The sequence below is a fragment of the Pleurodeles waltl genome, chromosome 1_1 (genome assembly GCF_031143425.1).
Source record: "Pleurodeles waltl isolate 20211129_DDA chromosome 1_1, aPleWal1.hap1.20221129, whole genome shotgun sequence".
Lineage (NCBI taxonomy): Eukaryota > Metazoa > Chordata > Amphibia > Caudata > Salamandridae > Pleurodeles > Pleurodeles waltl.
The window spans coordinates 897,450,452-897,478,013 of record NC_090436.1 but is presented as its reverse complement, the minus strand read 5'-3'; the positions used below and the strand labels follow the sequence as shown (position 1 = coordinate 897,478,013).

General features: G+C 43.9%; 1 protein-coding gene across 1 annotated transcript in view; it reads right to left on the bottom strand.

Moving 5' to 3' along the window:
* LOC138288572 (guanine nucleotide-binding protein subunit alpha-14) overlaps window positions 1-23,934 on the bottom strand; it is a 502,384-nt gene extending 478,450 nt beyond the window's left edge. Inside the window, exon 1 of the mRNA XM_069230083.1 lies at window positions 23,421-23,934. Within this exon, the coding sequence (XP_069086184.1) occupies window positions 23,421-23,541 (121 nt within the window). The 5' untranslated portion in view covers window positions 23,542-23,934. The remainder of the gene's footprint in view (window positions 1-23,420) is intronic.
* Window positions 23,935-27,562: the final 3,628 nt, after the last annotated feature.

Genomic DNA, 27,562 nt, shown 5'->3' with positions numbered 1-27,562 from the left:
AAACTGTACTTTATTTTCTTCCCCCAGGAACTGTTCTGAAAATGCAATGTGCACTTTTAAAATAGATATTCTCTGTTTTCTTAAAAAACTGTTTACTTGACTGAAGTGAAACTAAGTTACATTGATGTCTATGCTAAGTACTTACCTGCAACAGTATTTACTTCTGAATTGAGTCTTGTGGTTATAGTAATAAAGTAACAAAAATAGATTTTTCTATATAAAATCCTATTGGTCTAGAGTTAAGTCATTGAGTGTGTGTTTCTTCTATTGCTTGTGTGTGTACAACAGATGCTTAACACTACCCTCTGATAGGCCTAACTGCTCGACTACACCACCACAAATAGAGCATTAGTATTATCTATTATTGCCTCTGTCAAACCTCTGGACTCTGTGCACATTATATCTCACTGTGATATAGTATATACAGAGCCAGCTTCCTACAGCTCCCTACTCTGTGTTTGGCTGGGCAGGAGCAGAAATGAAATGACGAACTCTGGATGCAATTCACAGAGGAGTGACAGAGATGAATCAATGAGACTGTCATTTTGGCCTTCGGGTTCAAAGTTTTGCCCACCTACAATCTCGAATCCTGTGCTGACAAACAGTGGTAAAGTCAAACAGATTCCACACCACACAGAAATGTTAGGCATACTTTAAATTAATCCTAATGTTAAATATGTATAAAATGGATACAAAATCATTTCTTGCTCAAAGATTAAATGTGCTTCTTTCTTAACACTAAGACGGGTAGGAGGTACAAATTAACAGTTGCTCAGGAGCAGTGCAACAGAATCTCAAATGATCCAAGACTGCTCTTAGCTCTTGCGCTTTCAAACCGAATATTAACCAAGGCACGCACTATCAGTCAGATAATCACAAGGTGCGTACAGGCAAACACAAAATGTTTACCAGGAGTTGCTGCAATGAGAGAAGTTGCAATGTACAGAATTACCAAAGCCTGGGATATTTCTGAGGAAGGGTCCCCCAGAGTACTTTATCCTTAAGGCAGTAGAGCGTCACTACTAATTATAAAATGCTCATAAAAAAAATGTTTTGGGCTTCAGTCCGAAATGAGCAAGGCTGGACTAAATCACTAATTTGAAACTTCTAAGTTAATTTCCTCTAAAAGTAACGCCCCAAAGCTTATGTTCATTCCATAATGACTTGGCAGTTCCTGTGTAGCACAGAAAGGGGAGCTAAGACCCCCACTCAAGAAGCCTTCATTTTACAGAAATTAATTTAACCCAGTGCGCCTTTATCTGGGAGGTGGAACCCTGAAGACAGAGGTCAAGGTGTGAGGTGAGCATAAACAAATACAGCATAGCATAAGTAGTTTTTGATGGATACATGGTGCTTGCTATGTAATGGGCTGCAGCACACACATACCCAGTCTTTCCTGTCAGCGACACTGCCAGGCCTGAGAATCTGCTAAATATGCAAACTTCAGCAATAACAGATGGGGCATATCAATGCAAATATTATCCCACCAGCTTTCCTGCATGCTAAGAATTATGAATCATCATTCCAGAGGCAGTGGTTTGAGGCTGTTCACCTTTCCAAATTAGACCCGCGTTCTGCTGGCCCAGGTGGTATGCATGGGCACTGGCCCATGTCCCAAGGGTCAAGGGCATACCCTGGATATCCTGCCACCCCTGGTCAGGAGGATCATAAAGGATTTGCTCTCCAGGGAACTGCCGGAAGCCATGAGCCCACACTCTCTGTAAAAATGGATCTATTTTCATCTTTTGGATCTTATAGAGCAAGTGGCATAGCATGGGGCAAAATGCGCACCATGGTTGGTTTTCCCACCTCCCCCAAAGAAGAGCTATTTTATGTTTAAGCAGTACTTTAAAAATGCTGCTTTTCTACTCTGTGGGGAGTGACTCTTCTGTAATTTGGGGCCAATAAAGTCATCCAGAATCCAACCAAACATTCAAGAAAAGAGTGCTGAGATTTGAAAAAACACTCTGCAAACAGCGGTGTAGGAATTCTGACTTTTCTTTGGGATCATCCTGTGTGTTTCACTTTTTGCTGCACCCTGTATTTTTATTGGTTTTAGAACTCTGCACACTTTACCCCTGCTAACCAGTAATAAAATGCCTATGCTTCCTCTTTAAACGTTGTTGAATTGGCATACTCATAATTAGTATACTTAGGTTTACCTACAAGTCTTTAATATATGGTACATGGCATGCCCAGGGCCTGGAAATAAATGCCCTACTGGAGTGCAGCACCCATTGCGCTATCCACCGAACTAGAAGGGCAAACATGGATTCAGGCTCACCCTCTATAGCCTGACTGTGGCAGTGTAAAAACTCAATTCAACCTGTGAAAATAAATACTTTTGACAAATCAGAACCTCCCTTCTAAATGTTAGTAAGTGACCCCTATGTTGGCCTTGTCACTCACAAGGCACAGTGTATAGTATTTAAAAGTAGGACATTTAGAAATGTAATGGTAACTTGTCCTTACAGTGACAAGCACACAAAATATTTTCACTGTGGCAGGCCTAGCTGTCTGAAAACCAGAGTACACGTTAAAGAAAAGCAAACAATTATTTCTAATAGTTATTAAAAATCCAAATCAATGGTAAAGGTCGATTTTTAATAAATATTAAAGACAAGTAACTTTTAGAAAGGTACCCTCTCCTTGCATGAAGTTCCTGGAGGCTAAATTTGCATTTGCTCTCCCACTTTTGCCAGACAGTAATTAGCATTTGAATAGTTGAAGAACAGGAGAAATATGCGTCCCAGGAGCAAACAATTCGCTAACCTGAATGGGCAGAAAGGACTCCTCTAAATCGGAGAGAATATAAAGTGTCGGCTATGAGCATCCTTTTGGAAATTATAGTGTCAAATCCTGTTTGAATGTCAAATCCTGCTTGACATATCTGCTGGGTTTACTTAGAACACTGGGGGTGCACTTGAACAGCAGGCAAACAGAATGCCCAAACAATTCTTGTGTATCCACTGTCCGGTTGCTGAATACCCTTTTTTGTTCAACCAGAATCCTGTCTCTCGGTTTTTACATAGAACATGGGGGGGCGGGCACAATTGAAAGGAAGGAAAACAAGATGCCAAAACAATTGTTATGGATCCACTGTCTGGTTGTTGGAAAACCTTACTTTTGTTCCACCAAGCTTCTTTTTCCAAGTTTATTGTGAGTTTACCGACTCCCCCAAACTGCAGTTTAGTGTTAGATGTATGAGGTCTCTAGAATTACCATAGTATACTCCCGACACACACCGCAACACTCAGAGCCTAAGGTTAGCGTCGCTAATGGCCTTCTCCATCTTGAAAATGCCCAAAGTAGGTAGGGTTGGTTCCAGAAGCTTTTATCCCATTTGTTAGGGCTTGACCAGGAGCTATTCCCACCTATTAGCTCGTGCCAGACATCCATACAGCATCTCCCGGCACCCACTTCAGAACATTCCTTGACCCAAGGAAGAACAGAAGAGGAAGGGACCAGTAGTCTGTGACCTGAGAGGAGCTCAGAGGATTGGAACTGCCCCCTCTTGTACCCAAGACAAAGAATTGGACTCCAAGGGTCATAAGGCTGACCTGCAGTTAAAGCTTTAGGGACACAACAAGCTACAAAAGGCCTTTCCTACAAAAAGCCTTTTGCTTTAACTGCCTGTCAACAGTGACAACTAGACCTGCTGATAGCCTCTGCCTTGACAACCTGTGAGTTTATGTGCCTCCCCTGAGGTTCTGGGGCTTCAGAAGTGTAATCTTCTGGTGGAAATGACTAAAGACAGAAGGTAAAATCTTTGACAAGTATGAATCTGGTTGGTGTACTTGACCCAGGCTCCACCACAATCAGTGTCAAATTGCATCTAATTTTCCAGTCTTTAGCAACCACTGACTATCGCTGGCACTTTGTGCTTCTTGGTGCTATTCATATTACTTTTTATTGTTTTGCATTTCAACTTTATTACTATTTTGGTACTGCAAAAATACTTTATACATTGACTCTAAATGAAGCCTGTCTGCTCTGTGCCAGTGCGACCAGGGGGTTGAGCTCAAGTTAACTTAGTGACTTTAACGGTTCACCCTAACAAGGTTTGTGATTATTCCTTTAGCCTGGTAGTCACTCATCCCAATTACTAATCCTATTTCTTACAAGTAAGAAACAATCTTACCAGTATATGATCGTGCTTTGTGATTTACCCCATCAATGCATATCTCCATTAAGCAGAGATTTGCACCTCATCCTTTCAGAGGTCGGCAAGATCCTAAGTTGTTGCTACAAGCTTAACATGCATTCCTTCAACCTGCAGTACAATCAAGAGTGCTTCTCTGTAACAACATATCTCATTTTCCCACTATACATTCAAACACTTGTTTTATTGCATACTGAATGAGCATTAATATCAAACAGCTAAAGAAGTTACAACTAGAAGGATAAAGCAAGTTACTGAGGAATGGTAGGACGAGCGTCTTTAAAGTCTCTAGAATTCAGAGGTGATAAAATGAAGTGAGTCAGTATAATATTTTAATAAAGTTGGGGGTATTTAATTCTGGAGGAGACGTGTTACTCCACAACACCTCTATCAGCCCCCCCCCCCCAGAAAAAAAAGACCTTTACCTTTCACTGTTGTTCTATTCCATAGCCCAAATACCAATAACTTGAATCTTAATAATTTCACTTCATATAATTCTTGCAAATGTAATATTTACATTGCATAGACTTGCAAACAAAGATGGTTTCCATTTTATGGATTAATTATACGAGAGGCTGAGTCATGCTTCCTATACTATCCCAAAAGGCTAGAGTCATAGCTGGAACGTCTCATTGTACACCCTACCCCTGAACTCCTGTTGTTGTAATGTTCCCCGCCATCAATCCCAGTCCCTGATGAACATTAGGTAAAAAATAAAGTTCACAGGGCATGTTGCACTAATCATAATATTGCCATGTTTTCTGTAGGTGGAACATCCGCCAAGTCTAGGTGTTTGGCAAAAAGGAATCAGCCTAAAAAAAACAAACCTACAAATATAGTAGATTTCCACACTTAATTTATCTTTATTTTGTGAACACTCATAAAGCTATCAACCTAAAACTGAAGCAGGCCTATTCCTAAACTCTTTTATTTAGGACGTTCTTTGTGAATCAGGCCTCAGGTCACATTGTCAAGGTCAGTGAAAGAGGCCTAACCAGGGAGGCAGAGAGTGTGACATTTAAAGTAAATAAATTCAGTGTACTCAACTAGTTTTTGTGAAGCGCGTGGTCATTATGGCTTTGTGGGAGATGATGGAAATAAACATGCTAAACATCTCGGGTCCAGTACATCCACTTAAACTGACAGTGAGCAGGAAACGTCACTGAATATGGAGGTTTTGACAGGGTACATACATATATTTTGTTAGACACAGATATGTGGTGCGATAAGGAACCCCGCATCATTTATTTTCAGTAAAGTGAGAATTGGTGGTTCAACCACAATTCAAGAGGGCTGCATGTGTTTTTGGGTGGAGAAAGTTGGTCCTCTATGAGAAACAATAAACACAAGTGCAGAAGCAAAAAAAAAAATGCAGAAATATTTTGCACCACCATAGTCGTCATCAACACGCAAACCACAAGCTCAGTAAGCCGAGAAAAAAACAGCATTCAACGGCACCAATGACAATGGTCTGAAAACAATGCTGATACATGCCTGTTCTGAAAGAAGAAGTGCTTTGATGGAGGGGGACTCAACTGTTGTAGAATGGCTGAATTCTAAAGAAGATAAGCTGATCAGCAACAATTAGCACCAGGTTAGGGAAGAATAAACTGAAGCAGCAGCAGAAAGAAAGACAAACTGTATCCATCAGTGAATCAATAGGTGCTAGTGTAGTGAAAATAAAGCTGCAAACTTTCACTACCAACAATAAAAGGGTAATAGGTAGTGCATATGCTAGCCATCTTAACTAACAGTGCCGTGACTACACAGGAATAAAAGTGGCTGAGAATTTGTTACTGGAGAATGAAGATACCGAACTTCATGATGGTAATGGCGAAAGTCTGCAGTTGATGACCTGAATCCTTATAAGCATTACCAAAACAAAAATAAATATTGCTTTGCTTTTCTCAAACACAAGGAAAAAGTCAAAGAATTCTCCAACCCCTCAGCTGCAACAAACAACATTAACCACTCACAGGAACGCTGTGACAACCTTACAAACTTATTCAATGAGATCAGCAACATCTACCGAAATGTCAAACCCCAGCTAAAGGCCACTGCCTTCTTCAAGCAACACAACCACCCCGCTACCACCACAGACATCCAACTAATCAAATGGAGCCAGCTAGCCCCATTGGACACAGCTTTCATCAAAAACTTGGTCCACTCAGGGGCCCCAACCACCTCATGCCCTCACCACATTTTCAAGTGAAAGCCAGAACCAGCCACGTAATAACCATCTTGTTCAACACTTCAATTGCCACGGACACCTTCCAGATGACCGGAGACATGCACAAGTCAACTTTCTACTAAAGAAACCACCAGCAGACCCCAGCCAACTCAAAACCTTTTGACTGATCTCTGTGCTCCCATTCCTGACCAAAGTATTAGAAAAAGCCAACCAACCAACAACTCTCCTCACATCTGGAACAGAACCTTTTACTCGACTCCTCCAAATCCAGTTTCCAAAGCAACCAAAGCACAGAGACAGCCTTCACTGTGATTACAGATGACACACAAACCCTACTCAACCAAGGACAGACTGAAGCTCTGATCCTTCTAGACCTCTGGGCAGACTTCAGTAAGGTTTCCCACCACTCACTCATCACAAGGCTGTACAATATAGGCATCCAAGGAGCCACTCTCAGGTGGATCGCCGCTTTCCTCACCAGAAGAGCACAAAAAGTCTGTCTCCACCCCTCCCTTCACCTCCAAACCCAAGGAAATCATCTGTGCAGTACCCCAAGGTTCCTTGCTCAGCCCCACCCTCTTCAACACTTATATGACCCCTCTGGCTAGCATCATCAAAACCTACAGACTCAGCATCATATCCTATGCCGACAACACACAACTTATCCTCTCCCTCTTCGAAGACACCACCAAGACAAACTTCCAAAATTGCATGACAGACATCACAACTGAATGAAGGACAACTACCTGAAGCTCAAGATGGATGTACTGATTTTCAGAAACAAAAGCTCCCCATGGAATGAATCCTGGTGGCCCTCAGAACTCTGGCCTACTCCTACCCCCATGTTAGCAACCTAGGCATGATTCTGGATGAACAAGCTAACCATGACAACTCAGGTCAACTTCTCCATCCTCTGCATGCTTCGTAAAATATTCTGATTCCTACCACAAAGCTCAAAACGCACCACCTTCCAGGCCCTCATCTCCAGCCGACTGGCCTATGGCAATATTCTATGCAGGGTTTGCAGCTCATCTCCTCTGACGAGCTACCCTTTCATCTCTGGACCTCCCTATCTCTTCCAGAGTTCCAAAAGTCCCAAAGGACATAGCTATTTGGCTAATCAACTGGATCCTGCCAGAACCTGGATACCCTCATGGGTGTCTAGAAGCGCTCTACAAATCTACTGATTGATTGAAGGATGAAGAGGTTGAAACGTCATTGTTAGTCACACTTAAAAAAATATATATCTATTTGGTGCAATTCGCAATTGCTGCGTTTGTGTATTACAGATATTTATTGTTCTCCTTCCAGTTCCTTATTTGTGTAATTTTCAGCTGCACAAGACAGGATAAAGCAGAAAATGTCTTGTCGGAACCGTGAAACTGATGAGACCGTGGAGATGACACATTTTCTGCTCAAACAAGTCTTCTGCAAGAATCTTACAATTTTTCTAAGCAATTATGCCTTCACAAATAATCTTCAGGCACATGGCCAGCAAAATGTAATCGGAGTATCTTTCACAAACATTATGCAAAAAGAAAAAAAGAATAAATAAAAAATATCAATGTTTTTCTTCCCCAAGTACTGATGCTTAAAAGCCAATCACAAAATGTTTCTTGGAAGTCACAGATGTACAACGTGTACCAGCACTAATGGGGTCGAAACAGGTGTAATTAATAACCAACACTGCAATGGTACACCAACTACCCCTTGTAAGACAACAGCGTAAAGTCTACAGGGTGGCATTGTTAAGCACAGGCCAATGAGCGGCAACAGAGAGTTTAGAGGAAAAATGCTCAGGACAAGAAACATAACCTTTCAAAGATCGTCCTTCCTCATAGCTACTGTGTGGATGCTTATCATCTCAGATAAGAAACCCAGTGTAGCAATCTGTGGACTTTCCAGCAAATGAACAAGCAGGGAGCTATGAACCAACCAAATACTGTGGCACCACGGCCTTGTGCATCCATCTAAAGTAAGAACATAAAACAAGGCAGTCGTAATGAGATGGTGGTGGTATTGGCATGTTAATGACCAGTCATTGAAGATGCATGTCAAATGTGCAATGTATTTCACAGGTTTTAGAATATCAACGAGAATTGTCTACTGCCAAACATACCGCCTTTTATAAATACGTATATGTTGGCGAAAGAGGGGGAAGATGTGTGGAACTAAAACCCTAAAGGTGCACTCCAATGACACTTTTCTATCATACTCTGAAGCAATATGAATTTTATCATGAGAGGCATTTAGTAGATATGCTGTTCTATACCTTTTGTGATAAACCGGGATTCAGAAAATTGTTTCTCCCCACCTGTATACTACAAGCATTAGCACCTACAAATAAAGCCATGGTGATTGATTTTGTGAGGAATACATCAGGTAAAGCAGATCCTTATCAAGGTAGGCGTGTTGGTAAGGCCACATACTGATAACACCAAACAGAATACAATAGAGCAGGTTTTGCCACTTAACACAGTCAAACGTTATAAACAAGGATTCAAATTCATTGCCTATCAGATTAATGAAGTTAATTAGTGATCCAAATAATTTCCATGACATCAGTGCCAAAAAGTCAAAGCTAACATGTATGGGTCCTATTCACAAACCTTTTACTGCATGTGGTTGTGTCCTATTCCAGGGCCTTGGTGTGTCTCATTCACAAAATTCTAGGCATATGACATGCTGGTGTATTTTGCCTGTGAGTTGGTAAGTGAGAAACAACTAAGCCTGGATTAAAACTGCTACTCACAGAAAGTGCTTTATAAACCAGGCCTCAAAACTCAGGGAGAAATTCACCCCTAATCAATCAATCAGTGTATTTGTAGAGCGCACTACCACCCGTGAGGGTCTCAAGGTGCTGAGGGGGGGGGGTGCTGCTACTGCTCAAATAGCCAGGTTTTGAGCCGCTTCCTGAAAGTCAGCAGGTCTTCGGTCTGTTGTAGGGGCAAGGAAAGGGTGTTCCAGGTCTTGGCGGCGAGGTGGGAGAAGGATCTGCCTCCGGTAGTCGTTCTTCGGATGCAGGGGACGGTGGCAAGGGCGAGGTCGGCTGAGCGGAATTGGCAGGATGGGGTGTAGAAGGTGAGTCGTCTGTTGGGGTAGGCTGGACCAGTGTTGTGGAGCGCCTTGTGTGCGTGGGTGAGGAGCTTGAAGGTTATCCTTTTGTTAACGGGGAGCCAGTGTAGGTCTCCCAGAAGGGGAGTGATGTGGCGGAGAGCATCGAGGATCAGGCGTGCGGAGGTGTTTTGTATGCGTTGCAGTCAATCGAGGAGTTTGGCCGGGGCTCCTGCGTAGAGGGTTTTTCCATAGTCAAGTTTGCTGCGGACAAAGGCTTGGGTGACTGTTCTTCTTGTATCTGTGGGGATCCATCTGTAGATCTTGCGGACCATGCAGAGGGTGTTGAAGCAGGATGAGGAGACGGCGCTGACTTGCTTGGTCATGGAGAGTGTTGAGTCCAGGATGATGCCCAGGTTGCGTGCGTGGTTGGGTGTTGGGGCTGTACCCATAGCGGTCGGCCACCAGGAGTCGTCCCAGGCTGAGGGTTTGGCACCGAGGATGAGGACCTCCGTCTTATCTGAGCTCAACTTCAGTTTGCTGTTCCTCATCCATTCGGCGATGGCCTTCATTCTTTCGTGAAGGTTGGATTTGGCAGTGAGGGGGTCCTTGGTGAGGGAGAGGATCAGTTGGGTGTCGTCGGCGTAGGAGATGATGTTGAGGTTGTGCAGCCGGGCGACGCGGGCGAGCGGGGCCATGTAGACATTGAAAAGTGTAGGGCTGAGGGACGAACCTTGGGGAACGCTGCAGATGATCTTGGAGGCTTCAGAGCGGAAAGGGGGGGGGGAGCGGACGCTCCGTGTTCTGCCGGAGAGGAAGGAGGCGGTCTACTCCAGAGCTTTGTCCCGGATCCCTGCGTTGTGGAGGCATGTGAGTAGGATGCGGTGGCAGACGGTTTCAAAGGCGGGCGTGAGGTCCAGGAGGATGAGGGCCGCGGTTTTGCCGTTGTCAAGCAAGGCCCCTATGCTGTCGGTGGCAGCGATGAGGGCAGTTTCAGTACTGTGGTTGCTGCGGCACCCTGACTGGGATGGGTCCAGGATGTTGTTTTCTTCGAGGTAGTGGGTCAGTTGTCTGTTGACTATCTTCTCGATGACCTTGGCCGGGAATGGGAGCAGGGAGATGGAACGGAAGTTCTTGAGGTCTCTCAGGACCGCCATGGGTTTCTTGAGTAGGGTTTTGAGCTCTGCATGCTTCCAGCTCTCCGGGTAAGTCGTGGTCTCGAAGGAGATGTTGATGACTTTGCGGAGGTGGAGTGCGATGGTGGCGCTTGCTTTGTTAAAGATGTGGTGCGGGCATGGGTCTGACGGAGATCCAGAGTGGAGGGTGCCCACGGTTTTGATTGTGTCATCTTCGTTCACGTTGGCCCAGATGAGCAGGGGGTCGTAGTTGAAAGTGGGTGGAGGGTCTGAGGAGTCCGTGATTGGCGGGGTGGTCTGGCTGTTGAAGCTGTCATGGATGTCTGTGATCTTGTGGTGGAAGGGGGCGCCGAGGGAGTTGCGCAGGTCTTGTGAAGGTGGAATGTTGTTTGTGCTGGAGCTGGGGTTGGAGAGTTAATTCACGATGTTGAAGAGCTCCTTGCTGTTGTGTGCGTTGTGGTCCAAGCGGTCTTTGAAGGAGGTTTTCTTGGTAGATCTGATGAGGTGATGGTGATTGCGGATGGCGTTCTTGAAGGCGGCATGGTAGTCCGGTGTCTGTTCGAGGAGCCACTTTCTCCCCAGTTTCCGGCAGGTTTGCTTGGAGGCTTGAAGGCCCGAGGTGAACCAGCTGGCTCTCTTGTTGGCACCTCTGTTGGAAGGTTTATTGAGTGGGGCGAGAGTGCTGGCACAGTCATCGATCCAGCGCCAGAGGTTGCAGGCTGCGAGGTCTGGATTGGTGGGTGGTTTTCAGGCGAGGCTGGTGTTCAGCTGGTCTTGGCTGATTTTGCTCCAGTTGCGGCGGGGGATCTGTTAGGTGCAATGGTGCGCGTCGGGTTTCTGGTAGGTGAAGTGGATGCAGCGGTGGTCGGTCCATGGGAGTTCGGTGTTGTGGCTGAAGGTGACATGGGGGCTAGCGGAGAAGACGGGGTCCAGCGTGTGGTCTGTAGATGAGGGTTCCTCTGAGGGTGGTGTTGGGGTTGTTGTGGATCTGGAAGTGCAGGTGTTCAGCGGTGCTGAGGGTGTCGGTGGTACAGGTCGTGACCCGGATGGTGTTCTTGTGGACGATGCCAATTCCGCCTCCGACTCCGTTGGTGCCATCCCTGCGGGTGATCTTGTAGCCATCCGAAATGGCTATGGCGATGTCTGGGACCGAGGAGGCGTTCATCCAGGTCTCCGTCAGGAAGGTGACGTCCAGGGTGGAGGTGTCGAGCAGGTCCTAGAGTTCGACGGCGTGTTTACGTGCAGAGTGGGTGTTAAGTAGGATGCATTGGAGGTAGTTGCGGTGAGGTTTGCCGATTTGGAGGCTGGTGAGGCTGCAGTTCCGGCAGGTGAAGGGTCCATGGGTGTGCTTAGGGGAGGCCAGGAAGCAGGCGTGTGCTCGTCCGGTGTTGAGTGCGCGGAGGGTGCTGGCGGTGTAATGGCGTTGCTGGCTGTGGTGGTCTTGGGGACCAGGGGTCCTGGCGCTGGGTGCGGTCTGGACACGGACGGGCACAGACGGGCTTGCCTTCGGCGCACCAGCGGCGCGTCTGCACAGCGGCTGCCATATGAGGGAAGGTAGAAGGGAGGGACAGCAGGGAGGAGGCAGCAAATGGGCGAACGGGGGGCGGGGCCGCAGGGTCACAGCGGCGGGGGAAAAAGGGAAATTGAAGTGGAGGGAGGGGAGCGGGGCCGCAGGGACGCAGCAGCGGGGAAAAGGGAAATTGAAATGGAGGGGGGGCGGGGTCACAAGGACGCAGCGGCGGGCCAGAGAAAACAAAAGGGAACCTGGAGCAGCGGCAGCACCGGTACGCGGTGCAGGGGAGCGACATGCCTGAAGAAGGGTCAAGGTTCGCTCCCTTCTCTGCGCAGTGGCTGCTATATGAGGGGAGGTGGGAGGGAGGGGCAGCAGGGAAGGAGGGGCAGCAGGGAGGAGGGCAGCGAATGGGCGAGCGGGGGGCGGGTCGCGAGGCCGCAGCGGCGGGGAATAGGGAAATTGAAGTGGAGGGAGGGGGTGGGGGCAAAGGGACGCAGCGGCGGGGAAAAGGCAAATTGAAATAGAGGGAGGGGGGCAGGGCCGGGCCAGTGAAACCAAAAAGGGAACTTGGAGCAGCGGCAGCACCGACACGCGGTGCAGGGGAGCAGCCTGCCTGAAGCAGGGTCAAGGGTCACCTAAAACAGAAGCAAGACAACCTACTGACAGAAAAGCTCTTTAAGTCAGTCCTAAAACGATCAGACTAGACGCAGGCTTCTCCAATGAGTAGCTTGTGAGATACTGGTAGCTCTCCACCTACATATGAGTAGCTCTCGAGTGCAGCCCAGCCTACTAAATTAGGCACTTTAATTTGATTGAGTTAATATACATACACCCAAATTGAGAGTGCGTATTTGGGATAAAAATGTGTGCATTTTCAGAACTCTTTAGCTATAGTTTCGAGAAAACTGGCTCAATTTTCAAAGCATATTTAAAGCAAATATTTGAGTGATAGATCATGTGGCTTTGGGCAGACTTAACACTAACATCAAGTCCTTAGCATCCTGGGCACTGCAGCTATCGCTGCTATGTAATACCCATGATAAAGCATTTGAAACTAATAAAGCCTTTTCTACATTACTGCTGGCATCCCTGCATGATGTACTAAGGTGATTACCACCAGTAATCTTGTATATGGTGGTCACTAATACAATCTTGCCTCTGTGGTAACTATTACAGCACTAATAGTATTAGCAGCTAGGGATGATTTTTATTGAACACAGCTCTTGTTACGGAAAACATTGGAGACCTCTGGACTGGAGAAACAAGACTAGTTCAGTCTACTTTCAAAATACAGATACGATTAATAAGGGTGCAGTTCAATAACGGTAGAAACAACTCAGTCCCTTGCATCAATGAATCTCAATGCCCCAAGGTTAAGCGTATGTTACTGAAAGAGATAAAAATTATAATCTGTGATCAGTAACAGTTCATGTCCCCTGCCACCTGCCTACTCATGAACCACTGAAAGGATACTTCTACTCAGTGCTTTAAATGGAAAAATAGAAGTGCAGGTACTCTGTAATAGAGTACCTGCTTGTTTCTGAGAAGTGCCGGTACTCTCCAATTAAAAGTATTACGTTTTTCTTGAGATATGCCGGTACTCTCCCTCTCAAAATAAAAAAGTGCCGGTACTCAGTACCGGAGAGTACCGGCCCATTTAAAGCACTGCTTCTACTTTAAAAGCTGAAAAGATATTTATTTTTTATAAACTTTTAAATCAAGCAGAAGGAACAAACACAACTTACGCACAAGGGCGCACACACTATTCAGAGTCAGGAGAATTGGATATCCTGACATCTCTCCCCAGAAGTCCACTGAATAAACCCATAGATTGCAGATCTCAGTTGGCCAACCAAGAATTCAAAAGTGCCAAGGCCAAATACCAGCCAAAACTGAGCAATATAAAATCCATGTGCAACAACACCGGCAGCAATGTTCCGCAATTTCAATATGGGCAGACACATTCAAATAAAATCGAAGTAAGTCTGCTATGGGCTGTGTCATTCTTGTAAATCAATTCCTTGCAATACCAAATGTTGGTTGTATTTTTTTCTAGTATAACATTGCAAAAAAACAAAACAAAAATGCTGTGCCCAGGTCACAGCAAACAAAACAAAGTCTTTTTACAGGGATTTGTGACTGAATCTAGAAAGAGGGAAGTAGGCTGTCAGACACAAGCACAAAGCAAAATAGAATTAAAAGAGTGACCCTATGAGCAGGGCCAGCTTTAGAAGAGTGGTGCCAAGTGCAACAATCTTTTATGGTGCACCTCCCATAACCTCCTCCTCGCATTCCCACACTACCACCCAGCAAAAGTGCTCCCCATCTCTCTATAGCCCATCTCTCACTTACATTCCTTTTGTTTTAAAGCACTGGTAAAGGGTGGCCTTACCACTCCATTCAGCTTTCCAAATAAAATATAGATCTGTTTCTTGCAGCAGGCGTATTAACCCTCAAAGCTACTTCATACTGAGTCTGAAAACTGCTACTAGACAAAACTTGGATCTCTCCCTCTAGCCGGAACATTAATCACAAGAGACATCTTGACATTTTTATTGCTGCCTGAAAGCTGGATGCACAAGGAAATCACCAGCAGGTGTTTTTGCATCTAAATTATTGCTAAACCAAGAGCCCCCACCCCCCCTTTCAGGCCAGCGCTCACTGTGGCTGCACCATTCACACTGCCCTGAAGCCAGCCTTGCCTGTGAGTAATCGTAATGCACTCACGCTGTGTGGCACTGACCTTGGACTAGGTCAGAACAAACAGTTATTAATGAAACTAAGTGATGAACGGTAGTTTGAGTTAATGGGGCTGAATTTTAGGTCTTTTCAGGAGAACCTAGGGAGGCAGCAATACGCATATCGAAGGAGAAGAAGGTGTGCAACTACTTAAGTCCAAAAAGGACAAGTACTTAAATAAGGAGGAATGTACTGTGGATTTGGCAGTGGTAAGACCAGTTTGGATTTGGGAGAGGAAGGATGGTTTGGTTGAATGAAGTACTTAATTTGTAACAAAAAGAAAACATGCAGGGGCACAAAGCACTGCAAAATGCCCGAGTAGTCAAGTATCAAGGTTGCATAGTCTTAATTCCAATTCATGTCTCTTTTTTCCACCTCTCTACGCTTATTATCACCTTAGCTCAATTTTGTAGGTTCTTTTTTATCTTTGCTATCACTCCGTCACCGTTTTCCTATCTTTCTTTTCATTTCACTCTTTTCTACTTTCGGACTCTTGCTCTCAACGTCTAAATTATGAAAAGTAAGTCCTGGTGCCTACCACAAGCACAAATTAAGAAATGGTTCTACTACGGGGTAAGACGTTCGTAAATGAATCATTTATAACCATTAATAGAGAAAAGGAAGAAATCAGCACAAATTTAAACTCTACGTCAATTTCTTCCTGTTAGCTGAACTCTGAAAGGGAAAGAAATCAACAAAAATAAATCACGTATTATCCTTTTGGATTTGGGTGCTGGGGCCTTCCTTAAAAGTGTATTTACACAGACGTTCAGAAGTGAATGTTAGTTTAAAAGAATGTTTACATGAGGGCCTCCCAGAAGTTAAACAGGAGATTATTTACAAGAAAAAATATACTCCGACATTGTTTAAAGAAACTCTGATGGGAAGATTTCTTTTAAATTTCTTCATGAAAAATGTTGCCTTTAGGCTTAGAGGGGAACATAGTTGTCCTGGGATTTACAGCTTTTTAAGTAAATCTGCACATCAGTCTGCAATATTCTCACATCAGTCTGCAATATTCTCACACCAAGCATTGATGTCACAGCAATCTTTAAAGAAGGTGAAGCTGGCAGAATCGGGTGAAATTACAAACAAAAACGAGCATACAAGCCAAAGAAATGCCTATTGTCTGGGAAGTGGTCTAGCCTTCTTTGGGAAGCATAGGAACCCAATAGTGTGGCTGAAACATGCTTTGAGGAGTCAGCCATCTTGGTGTCCCAAGAGGTGGTCCCAGGGTTAAGCGAGGTAAAACTAGAAAAAAAGGACTCCGTAAAATGACATGGACAGTTTGGCTCTTCATTGAAAGAAACGGATAACCCGACATGTCATCTCACTTATTTCACTGACAATTGGTTACATTGCTTATATTTACTTGCAAAATGAATTCACTGCGAAAAACACTTTAAATAAGACAATAATGTACGGGATAGGGTCACGGTCAGAATTAATGTCCAAGCGTGTTTTTTTTCTTTTCACTATTACGTTTAGGTTTGCGGTTTGCTGGGGTGAGGGAAAAGGCCAAGGCCTGCGCTAAGCTAAAAAGCTAAAAAGTATTTTTAACTTTGCAAGTTCTTTTTTGAAAGTATATTTCACAGCAAATGAAATCTTTAATTGTAAAAGGTGGAAGTATCATGGAAAATGTATACAATTTAAAATAGAAACATTGGGCATTTTTTAAGAAATAGCCATTTTCCCTTCAATGCAATGTATTGCCATTTTTGTCTTTTGAAATGAAAAACTTGCAATGATGAAGAATTTCTGTGAAATGTAATAAGGTGAAATTTCACAGTCTTGAGACAATTACCATGATATTATATTTATTTAAAATTGAATAACTGTAATTGAATTTCAAGTGTCTTCAATATAATATAGGCAGAAATACAATAAACATCATCAGTGTGTAAATTATAATCCACGCTGGGAAGCGTCCTCATTATACAAAAACCTCTTTCACTATAGACAATAGCTTAAAGGCTGGGTGCCAGTCACCCATACGGACCATCTCTGCCTCATGTCCGAGGATGATAAAAGTAGTAGTATGATACTGACCCTTCATGGCATCTAGTACTCAACATTTTAATTTAGTAAGCAATGGCTACCCAGATTTTGAGGGTATACAACCCACATTTCTCAGGCGAGCCTTGAGCAGACTCATCTCACTTAAAAAAAAAAAAAAAAAAAAAAAAAAAAAAAAATCAGGGAGATGCAATATTGAAAACGTTATGAAAAGGCAACAAAAAAAAAAAAAAGAAGGAGGGTCTCACAATGTTGCTCTGCTTAGCGCTCAAACAGATGTGCTGCTTCAAAAACAGAGGCTCTAATTTCGGGGGGGGCATTTCAACTGTTAAATATCCTCTGGTGATAACTTCACCATCAACTATTAAGTCAAACGAAAAACAGTACAACCTAGCTCAACAACATACACCTTCATGGCTTCAAATCCCACCTTACACTGAATGCCAGGTTATTTGGAGTCACCAGGGACACGTTCCCTCACCCTCAAGAAACAATGCCAAAAAAGACAAAGGAGGCCTGGCCGGCTCCCTCTAAGGGTATCCCACATTCCGGCGCATGTCTCATTCAGGGTCTGAAGAAATATGTCCATACCATCGCCATCCTGACTGAATTCCTTTGGCTACCCTGTGATGGACCGCACCATCTTCATAACCAGTTGCATCATTTAGAAATCCATCACGACTATAACCCATGCTAATCTTGCATATAAACTCAAAAGCTCTTCATCTCTGGTGATTCTCAGCACATCTGCAGCTAGTGCACCAGACTGCAAACTAAGAAGTATAAAAAAGAAAAACAAGGGGGTAGGCCTTTTCCATCTCAAACACCATCCCTATATCCATAAGGCCCTCCCACTGCTGCTTAAAAAGAAAAATACATCACAGTGCACTGGCTGTCCACAACCCAGCTTCCTCTCCTATCACTCATTGACTTTATGCTTGTCTTGGACCCTGTTATTGGCAAGGTTTGCGCTACTGAAACATCATATTCATATATAGATTCCATTTTCAACAGCAAGGTACATAATTTAGATGTCTGGTGGGATACTAATCAAAGTTTAAAAGATCAGCATTGCAGTTGAAGGATTTTTCTTTCCACTGAAGAACTCAAACGAGGCCAACCAATACCATGTGGTGATGAGTGACCTGTGAAACTCCGAGGTCCGGATTATGCTGATAAAATATACCTTGCCCTTCCTTTGTATTAGCTAAGCAGACACTTGACCACCCAGGATGTGGCTGCTAGGCTAATATTTGTCCTTTCTACACATGTCCACGAGTCTTGTCTCAGGCTATTTTTCATCAGTCACCTGTTAAAAGTACAGTTTTCAAAATTCCATGCCCGACCTGCAAAAGGTCTTACTTAACTGGTTCTCATCTTTCTAGCAGTTGGTTATGAATCAAGTCTGTACTTTTGAAAAGTAAGCATGTAAAAAAATGTAGCAGCTATTGGGTAGGCCTAAATTGCATACATTTTAAATATATGTCATATAACCTTTCAAATGTAATTTGCTGGCTACCAGAAGATCATTTTTGCTCTGGTGGCAATACCACGTAGGAGATCCAGCTCTGTATGTTATCACACAACTTCCTGAAAGAAAAAAAAAAAAATGTTGGCCATATGAACGTCCTCATTCCCAGGGTGGCTGAGCTCACAACTCTAAGGGGAGGAAAGTTGATAGATTGTGATCCTGATTTTAGATTTCTGCATTACTGATGCAAGGATCAGTGCCCAATTCTTGATCAACAATTCCCAATTCAAGAATCAAAAAAAGGGAAAAAAGAAAGCACCAGGGAAACAAACGAACAAAACCACCACCAAAAAAGTTGAAATATATTGAAAAGGTTATCATAACAAAACTCCAAAAAGTGAGTAACAAAGAAAGTGATAAATATACCTAAGACAATAAAAACATCCGAAACTAAACAACTTTTCGTGCACCAGAACCATACCACAACCACAGTCATATTTGAATGGGAAGTATTATTGATTCGGGATATGTTTGGGGGTGAGGGTTGATGACTAAAACCATAACTGGTCAATTTCAGAGGGTGCTAGTGTCTACATCCTAACAATTATAACTATATATAGATTTCCTACAGTTTACTGCCAGCTGCAATATGTGTTTCTACCCTATGCCTCCACAGGAACAAACTCCCTCACTAAAGCGGTCCACATAATCAAGGTCTAGAAATAATGGATTTTGCTAATAACAGAACCAAATCTGGATGAATGCTAATTTCCTACAGAAATTAAATAAAGAAACTAGCGAACACCTAATCACAAAAGATAGGCAACAGCAACATATTGCTAAAGTGGCAACATTCAGGGTCTAGTTCGACCACCTCTTTTTAAAAGAGAGTGACCTTCAATCAACACTTAACTGGGACTTTTACATCAGAACACCAGATAAGACCTTTCTGAAGGCAAAGAAAAGGAAGTGACTTTTGGAGCACTCATAGGCTCCTGCTTTGATTACTAGATTTAGCTTTTTGTTCAGAGACAATTCAGCACGTATCAATTCACGGATGTGTGCCGTCAGTATAACTGGACGATTATGGTCCTTTATTAAGTCATTTCTCCAACTGCTTTGTGTTTACACTAGGCCTTAATTTTTCAACTTATCTGTTGACACTGTGTTTCACTTTCTTTTAAGCTTATCAGAAGACAACAGCCTTAATAGGATGAGCCAATTTTGATTGCAACTGTGGCGGACCAAAGGTATAAATCATCTGTAGACAATCTAGAACCCGCTACTAGAATGGTGCTGAGATTGTCAAGAGACAACATATTTTCCCAATAGTAAAAGGGCTGCACTGGCTCCAAACGTCGGTAACAAAGTCTAAAATGATACCTCTAAGACATATAGGGGGTTATTCTAACTTTGGAGGAGGTGTTAATCCGTCCCAAAAGTGACGGAAAAGTGACGGATTTACCACCAGCCGTATTACGAGTCCATTATATCCTATGGAACTCGTAATACGGCTGGTGGTATATCCGTCACTTTACCGTCACTTTTGGGACGGATTAACACTCCTCCAAAGTTAGAATAACCCCCATAATGTTTGGTAGCGAACTCCTGTGGACCCCTAAAGAAAAGGTGTTCTGTTAAAACCCTGCGTCCAATCTTCTGAACTTCAAGAAGTTAGATGCCTTTCAATTAAAGTCTATAGAAACACTATAGACATTTAAATTATTTTTGGATCTTGTCTGCAAAACTTGCAAATATGTGAATAACATTGTTTTATATATCCATCGGTTTAAAAGTTCTATTTAGGATGGAGCAGATTCAATAGGGTTTCAACACATACATTTATTTACCTACAGAACAAATAGACATTTTTATCTCGGGCATAGTAGGCTTGTGTGGTTATGGAAGGATACATTGGAAAGGCCAATGAGAAATTAATGAGCTTAAATTCTGAATTAGACCAATTGATAATGTTGGCTAAGCATGATTTTAAAAAAAGATTCTCGAGTTTGTATCAAGCATTCAACAAATGTGTCTAATGGAGGAAGGCTTTTTGGAAAGTTATACTGTTAAATCTTCTTCCTTTGAAGGTGGTATCTGTACACAGCAAACAGCGTTCTTGTGGTCTGTGTTTCTCTGGAGTCTTGATATGGGGCCGAGCTGACCTAGTTATCCAACTGCAACAAAAATCCAGATCCTTTTATAGTGTTCAGCAAACACGATCAGACATTGGACTAAGCATCTGCTGCTGATAGGGACGTAATAACCAGGTTGCCCAGGATCACAACATGCGTTTGGATCTTATTCTGCACTTCTGACACACCTTTTACATTATGGAAGGGCCTGCAGACAGGTCTGCAATACATATCATGCAGGTGCAAATTAGCAAACATGCAACGGAAACCAGGTTATTTCCTGAATAGTAAGGCGACGTGGACCGATGCAAGTAAGTCAATGTCTTTGCATGCATGGCTGTGCCACAATACAGATGTAGGTAGACAAGTAAAAAGGACCTCAAGGAGTAGAATACCTGTGTGCCACACCTTAAAATGTGCACAGCACACCAAAGACGAGCGTCAAGGATCACCTGCAGCCCCTCAACTCATTTCCCTGGATTCGTTTGTTTTCGATTTAGGCCCAAACCCTGGTCTGGCAGACATGAACGAGGGGTTTGTAGCCCTACAATGAAATGTCCCAAGTGTATTCCTGTATGTTTTTGTGAAAACGAGCTTCACCGTAGGCAGCAATTGCAGAGAAGTATGAAACGCAGCTCATAATATAGACTCTACTGGAGCAAGCATTGATAAAACCAATAGGTCTGTTTTAACGTGCCAAAGCATCTCATAAGCATTCACAAACGCTCTTTACAAGAGAGGCAATGAAGAAGTACTGCTTTCTGCATAGAATAAACGTCAGCTCTGAAATAGTTCCCCGCACATTCATGTGGAAGCGCCAGTAAAAGAAATAATGATATATCAAACAGCCAATAACCTGAGGTGAGAGAATAATACTTATCCAAGTAGAGCCAATGGCCACTCTTAACATATTTGAAAGAACTGGGAACAATGTCTTGCAAACAGTTGTGTTGACAAAACATACCTAACAAGCAATGGTAAAGCCAAAACGTCCGTTATTGGCCACCAACATTTTGGCTTTCTCGAGGTTCGTCATCGTTTTTTTTTTAAACTTCACTGTTGGAGAAGCTGCCGGAACCCCAATGATGTTTAGAAAAAGAGGTAAAGGAAAAAAATATTTTTCTCTCTAAAGGCATACATTACCACAGAGGTTCCTGGCACTTAAGAACTATTTTGTGGGTGGATGTGCTCCTTTTGAAAGGGCAGAATGCCATCGCTAACAGTGAAGTTTGCCAATGCCTGGAGTTTTGCCAGCCTGCAGTAGGCAGAAATAAAATATGGATCATACAATAACAGTGCTACGGATGAAGATGGTTGACTGACAGTCCCTAAAACTAAGTATAAAATTCATATAATGTTAGCAAAATCAAAAACACTTTAGCTGACGACAGAACTAAAAAAAAAAATTAAAACGAGTTGTTTATAACATAGGACACAAACACAAAAGATGCTATTGGATTTTGTTACTCACTTTTACCCACTCATCCGAATTTCTTTCGACCAGTCTTGTCCCCTTTGTAAATAAGCCTAACAGCCTCCTTCACAACATGAAAACAATTGAAATTAGTTCAATTACCGAGAAAATATATGCCCTGAGACCCCAGAGGCCCTTAGGCTTGGAAAGAAAGTGAGCGAGGAAATGCAAACAGAAGGAGGAGACCCACCTATCAATCCTAAAGTGACAGATTTTACATCTATAAATCACGGGGAGTGTTGCTTCAATTCGAGAAACAGACGGGCTTGGCCAAACAAGGAAAATAAAATACGGACAGGCAGATACCCGCTGCAAAGTTATACTGGGAGGACTCACTAGCAGATCAGGTGAACAGCTCTGGCACGTGCAGGGCCTAAATCCTGGAAAGGAAGACCTTCGGGAAAGACAAAAAGAAAGCCGCGCAGGACCTCTGTTAAAGGTGAGGCATAGGCACGATTAGACAGCCACACACTATACCAAATAAGCAGAAAGAATGGAACATAAATGGGCAAGAAAAAGAAAAAGACACTGAAAATGGCACCCAAATGTTGCTGGGAAACAAATATTCACAAAGAACTGCAAGGCACGACGCAAGCCAAACCAACCTAGAAAGTAAGTAAGAGAGACGTGGAAAGGAATGTTTTAAGTTAGCCAGTAGAGTACAGCAAGAGAAAGAAACTGGCGATCAAAGAAACCAGTGAAAGAAGGCAGAGGCGTTAGCAGATCGAATAAATTATATACATTGACACTTGTGCAGACTGAAAGAAACCTGCCCTGCAGCACCAATACACCCAGACCTTGCGACTGCAGCGCGGGGTACACTAGCTTCAGGTCTCCGACGGACTGTGTAAAGCCAGTTAATAAATTAAATCAAGCATTGGATTAAAACTAAAGAAATAAGCACTGCATGTGAAAGAGCCATCGCGCCTACAACATCCTGGAAGGCAGCACCTCTGCCTAGCCAGTGAGGCTCCGCGAAGGCTGGGATCGGATTCCACTGTCGCCCCGGGACAAATACAGGCACCTCTGAGCTGCCCTCCACGCAGAGACAAGGGCAGCCCTGCCCGACCGGTTCCAGCCACTGGAACAACGGACCCTTTCTGTGCAAAGTCCCCAGCCACTGCCCCTTCTGCCTCCGGCTTTACGCCGTTAACACGGAGTTAAAGGGCATAAAACAGAAAGAAAGAACACAATTGCCATGGGGGTAGGAGAAGTCGAAGAAAATAACAAACGTGCCTTCGAGCAGAAGAAAAGGACAGATAAAAAAACAGAGCTACCTAAACTATTAGAGCGTATGCGGGGCCAAAAAGAACAAAGTGTCATGGAGGAGAAATAGAAAAAACGAATTGCCATGGAGAAGGAGGGGAAGGAAAACGCTGGAGAACTGGCATGGAGTGGAATGAGAAAGAAAACATTCCAACGTGCTAGGTCTCAGAAGGCGCAGCCTTGGTGTTTCCAGAGAGTTGCCTGGATCAGTGAGACGCCCAAACAGTGAAAGATCAGCCGCCTCGAAGCCCGCTGTCACTTACCTAGCAGCAGCAGTTTGAGCTCCCGGCGGGCGTTCTGCTTGTCCTTCTTGATCCGCCGCTCTATCTCCGTGTTTATCCTGTGCTGCTCCTTCTCCTCCGCAGACAGGCAGCAGCCCGCCATCCTGCCCAACTACAGCAACAAGTGTGCCGCCGCGGGACCAGCACCTGGCTCCTTCTCTCCTCTGACCAAAAACTGCTACAACAAAGTTGAAGCCAAATCCCCACAGTCCCTTCCCAGGAAAAATGTGCGCGTGCAGAACGGCCTTGACTCCGGCTGGGATCTCAGCCGGGCTCGCAGCGGCGCGTGCTCTCAGCCCGCTCCAGCCCAGAAAGTCACAGCACACCACTGGTAACGTCTGAGGGGAGAGAAGCTGGCCAGAGAGAGCAGCAGTGCTTCTCGGTGCACTACGGCGGAGGTGGGCTCCTGGCGCAGGTCTGGGCTGCTCCTCCTGCAGGAAGTTGGAGGCACGGGTCGAAGGCCGGCCCTCTCTCTCACAGGTTCTTCACGGTTTGTGGGGGCGTAGAGGCAAGGGGTGTAGCGGGAAGGGGCGGTCCCGCTCGCCGTCCGGTTGACCGAACTGTCATGGGAAACGTTTTGCTTTCTTGCGGGAGGAGGAGGAGGGATGAACTTGGAGGCGGAACCGGTCGCCTCTCCTCACACCTTCCACGGCTTCAACAGCCACGGTTGAGGTGTGCACGGCTTCTCACCGACGCCGACAGCCCTGTTAGTGTTGTGTTGGAGAATCTCTGTCAGAACTGCACACCTTTGCACCTGTTAGAGTTGCGATAATTTCATACGCACGTGCTTTGCCGATTTGAATATTCCATTTTAAATGGACAAATGTTCCTTATCTGTGGCATTTTACAAGCCACTTGAGAACATGAAGTTAAATCACTGTGCTTCATATTGTACAGTCGTCTACATCCAGACGAACATGTCTAACATTTAGTTAAAGGTGCCCTTTGTCCTCCTGGAAGCTGCCTGGGAGCATTAAAAAGTTCAAAGAGCATCAGTCTATACTCAGACTGGCCAAATGGTGTTCCAAGGGCCTCTTCCATTTATCTCCCTACTGTTTTTCTTTCTCAGGCTCGATGTATGAAATTGGATTATTATTTGGAATGGGCGACTGCCCACTTTAAGAAATAATCACAACTCTGTCAGGGTGAAACCTCAAAGTACTCATCGTAGCTATATTACGGAGCAGATAGCCTTAACTTAGGGTAATGGGCAAAGTATTTACGCAGTACCAAAGCAGCAATAAAGTAAAAGCAAAAGCACCAAGCAAAAAAAAAAAAAAATCCCAAACTGTATTAGAAAAAACGAGTACACCAAAATAACAAAAATTTAATGAGGACAACCACAGATATGCTTTTTTAAAGTTGTAAGAGAAAATAGGACCTAAAAGCACAAAGTGCACACTTAAAGTCAATAGTAGACTGGGTCTTAGGCACAATTTGAGACCAACTGAGATGGAGCGCAGGTAGGATACACCAACCAAATTCAGTCTGATCAAAGATTCATCTTCTGACTTAGGGCCTGATTTAGATTTCGGCATACGGGTTACTCCGTCACAACGGTGACGGATATCCTGTCCGCTGAAATATAAATCCCTTTATTTCCTATGGGATATATATTACGAAGGATGGGACATCCATCACCGTTGTGACAGAGTAATCCTTTAGCCGAAATCTAAATCAGGCCCTTAGGCCCTCATTATGAACTTGGCGGTCGAGACCGCCATGCCAGTGGAATTTACCATCACCGGCATGGCAGTCTCGACCGCCACATACTGAAGGCAGTGGGGACCGCCTCAGGCGGCCTTCCACCACCGACAGGCTACCGCCGACAGGCAGCCTGACGATGGCAGAATTCTTTATCCGACAGGGCAGTGCTGCAAGCAGCGCTGCCCTGTCGGATAAAGAACCCTTGTTCTGCCAGCCATTCCCTACTGGGTTCACCCACCTGGGAAAGGCTGGTGGAAGGGGTGCTCCGTGGTCCCCCTGGGGGCCCCTGCACTTGGCATGTTTCACTCTTAGAACGTTTGGCTCAATTTGTAGATATCTTCTTAAAACCTTTTGTAGTTGAAACTAAGGCATATGTCCGTGATTCCATGGATATTATTAACAAAATAGAAAATCTTTCATTTGATGAAAGTAAACAGCTTTTGGTCACTTTTGATATAGAAGCCCTTTATACCAACATTCCACAAGATGAGGCTATTGAAGTGATCAGACAGGTCCTTGATACACGGCAGTTGCCGATAGACACTCCAACAGATTAGATTTTCTTGTAACCTTGGCCTCACTATGCCTTAAAAATATTTTTTTCAGTTATAAGGAGACTACTATGTATCTCCAAATTAAAGGAGTAGCCATGGGTTGTAGCTTTGCATCTGAGATAGCAAATTTGGTAATGGATTGCTTTGAAAATAAGTGGATATACACAGATCTTAATCCTTTTGGCAAGAACATTGTCAGTTGGTTCAGATACATTGATGATATACTGATGATTTGGTTATGAGATCATGAAAGGCTGACATTGTTCCATGAGGTGCTTAATCAATGCACATTTGACAATAAGGTCACAAAGAATTGTGATGCCAAGAATATTAACTTCTTAAATTTATGGATCCTTTCAAAGGAAGGACATCTAGAAGTTACTTTATATAAAAAAACAACAGATCGTAACACTTTATTACATTTTTCGAGTGGCCATCCGAGAACATTAAGAGAAAATCTACCTTACGGTCAGTTTCTTCGCATTAGAAGAAACTGTAGTAATAAAGATGATTACTTTGCTAACGCTACTGAACTGACTAATAAACTTATTAATATAGGATATTCAAGGAAATTGATTAAAGCTGCGTTGAAAAGAGCATGGTGCACACCAAGAGTCACATTACTTATCCCTAAACAACGAGCTAAGGAGACTCCTTTAATTTGTGTCATCACCTATAGCCCTAAAGCGAACAAAATAAGGTCAATCATTAACAGAAATGGAGAATCGTGAAAGATTTAGGCATTGTAAAACCTCTGTTCTCATTTAAGAAAGCACTAAACTTGCGGGACGTCTGGGTGAAAGCAGCATTTCCAATTAAGCGTAAAAAAGATTTGAGGAAGATGCTACAGTTACCCTCTGTACAGTGACATTACAGATGTAAAAATTGTGTCGCATGTCAATTTACACAGGATTTCAAAGAAATTGTGTTAAATGGAATGGTACATCATCAAAAAATACTTTTCAAACTGTAATACCAAGAATGTAGTCTATTGCATTAAGTGCCCTTGCGATCAGGTGTACATCTGACAAACATCACAACCAGTGAAGACCAGAATCCTGCAACACAGATCAAGGATAAAGTGTTTAACTCAAAGTGCACCACTGGTAGAACATTTTTGTGAACTAAATCATCAACCAGATGACATTTGGTGGTCTGTACTAACAGTGATACTTTGGAGAGCAATGATATTGTCATTTAGGATTTTGTCTATATATGTTTGTAAGTTTTAGCTGTTTGAGAATGAGGATGTTTGCGTTCAATGTTCTCTCGTCTTTTTTCTAACAATAATTAATAAATGTAGAAATTAACTCTCACTACCAAGGGTGGATTTATAACCCTGTTTTTGGATGAATTAATTTGGGATTCTTTCCTACTAGCTGGCCAAACTTATTATCCTTACTGCTTTCTCACTACACAGGTCTAGTAGGGTAAGGTGGGTAGAACTCTCTTCAGTACCGCATGCACTTGGCATGGACAGTGCAGGGCCCCCCTGTACAGTGCCACATCGCGCAGGTCACTGCCCGATTTACGGGCAGTATTCTGCGCGACGGGTGCTGCTGCACCCGCCGCACATCGGCATTGAAGAGGGCTCCATGTGGAGCCGTCGGCAATATCCCAGCCCACCAGAATGTTTATTATTCGTCCGGCGGGGTCTCAAGGGAGCTGGAGGTCTGTGATAAGAGCGCCAGCATGAACACAGCGTGGATTCCCACCATGTTCATAATGACCCCCTTAGTCTTTTAAGTTCCAACCAACCATGGGAGTACATCTCTAAGGCCCACAGGACATCAAGGGAGGCACTAAGAGACTCACAGAGTGTCAGAGACCAACATCAGGGTCCAGTTCAAGTCCATTTGCACT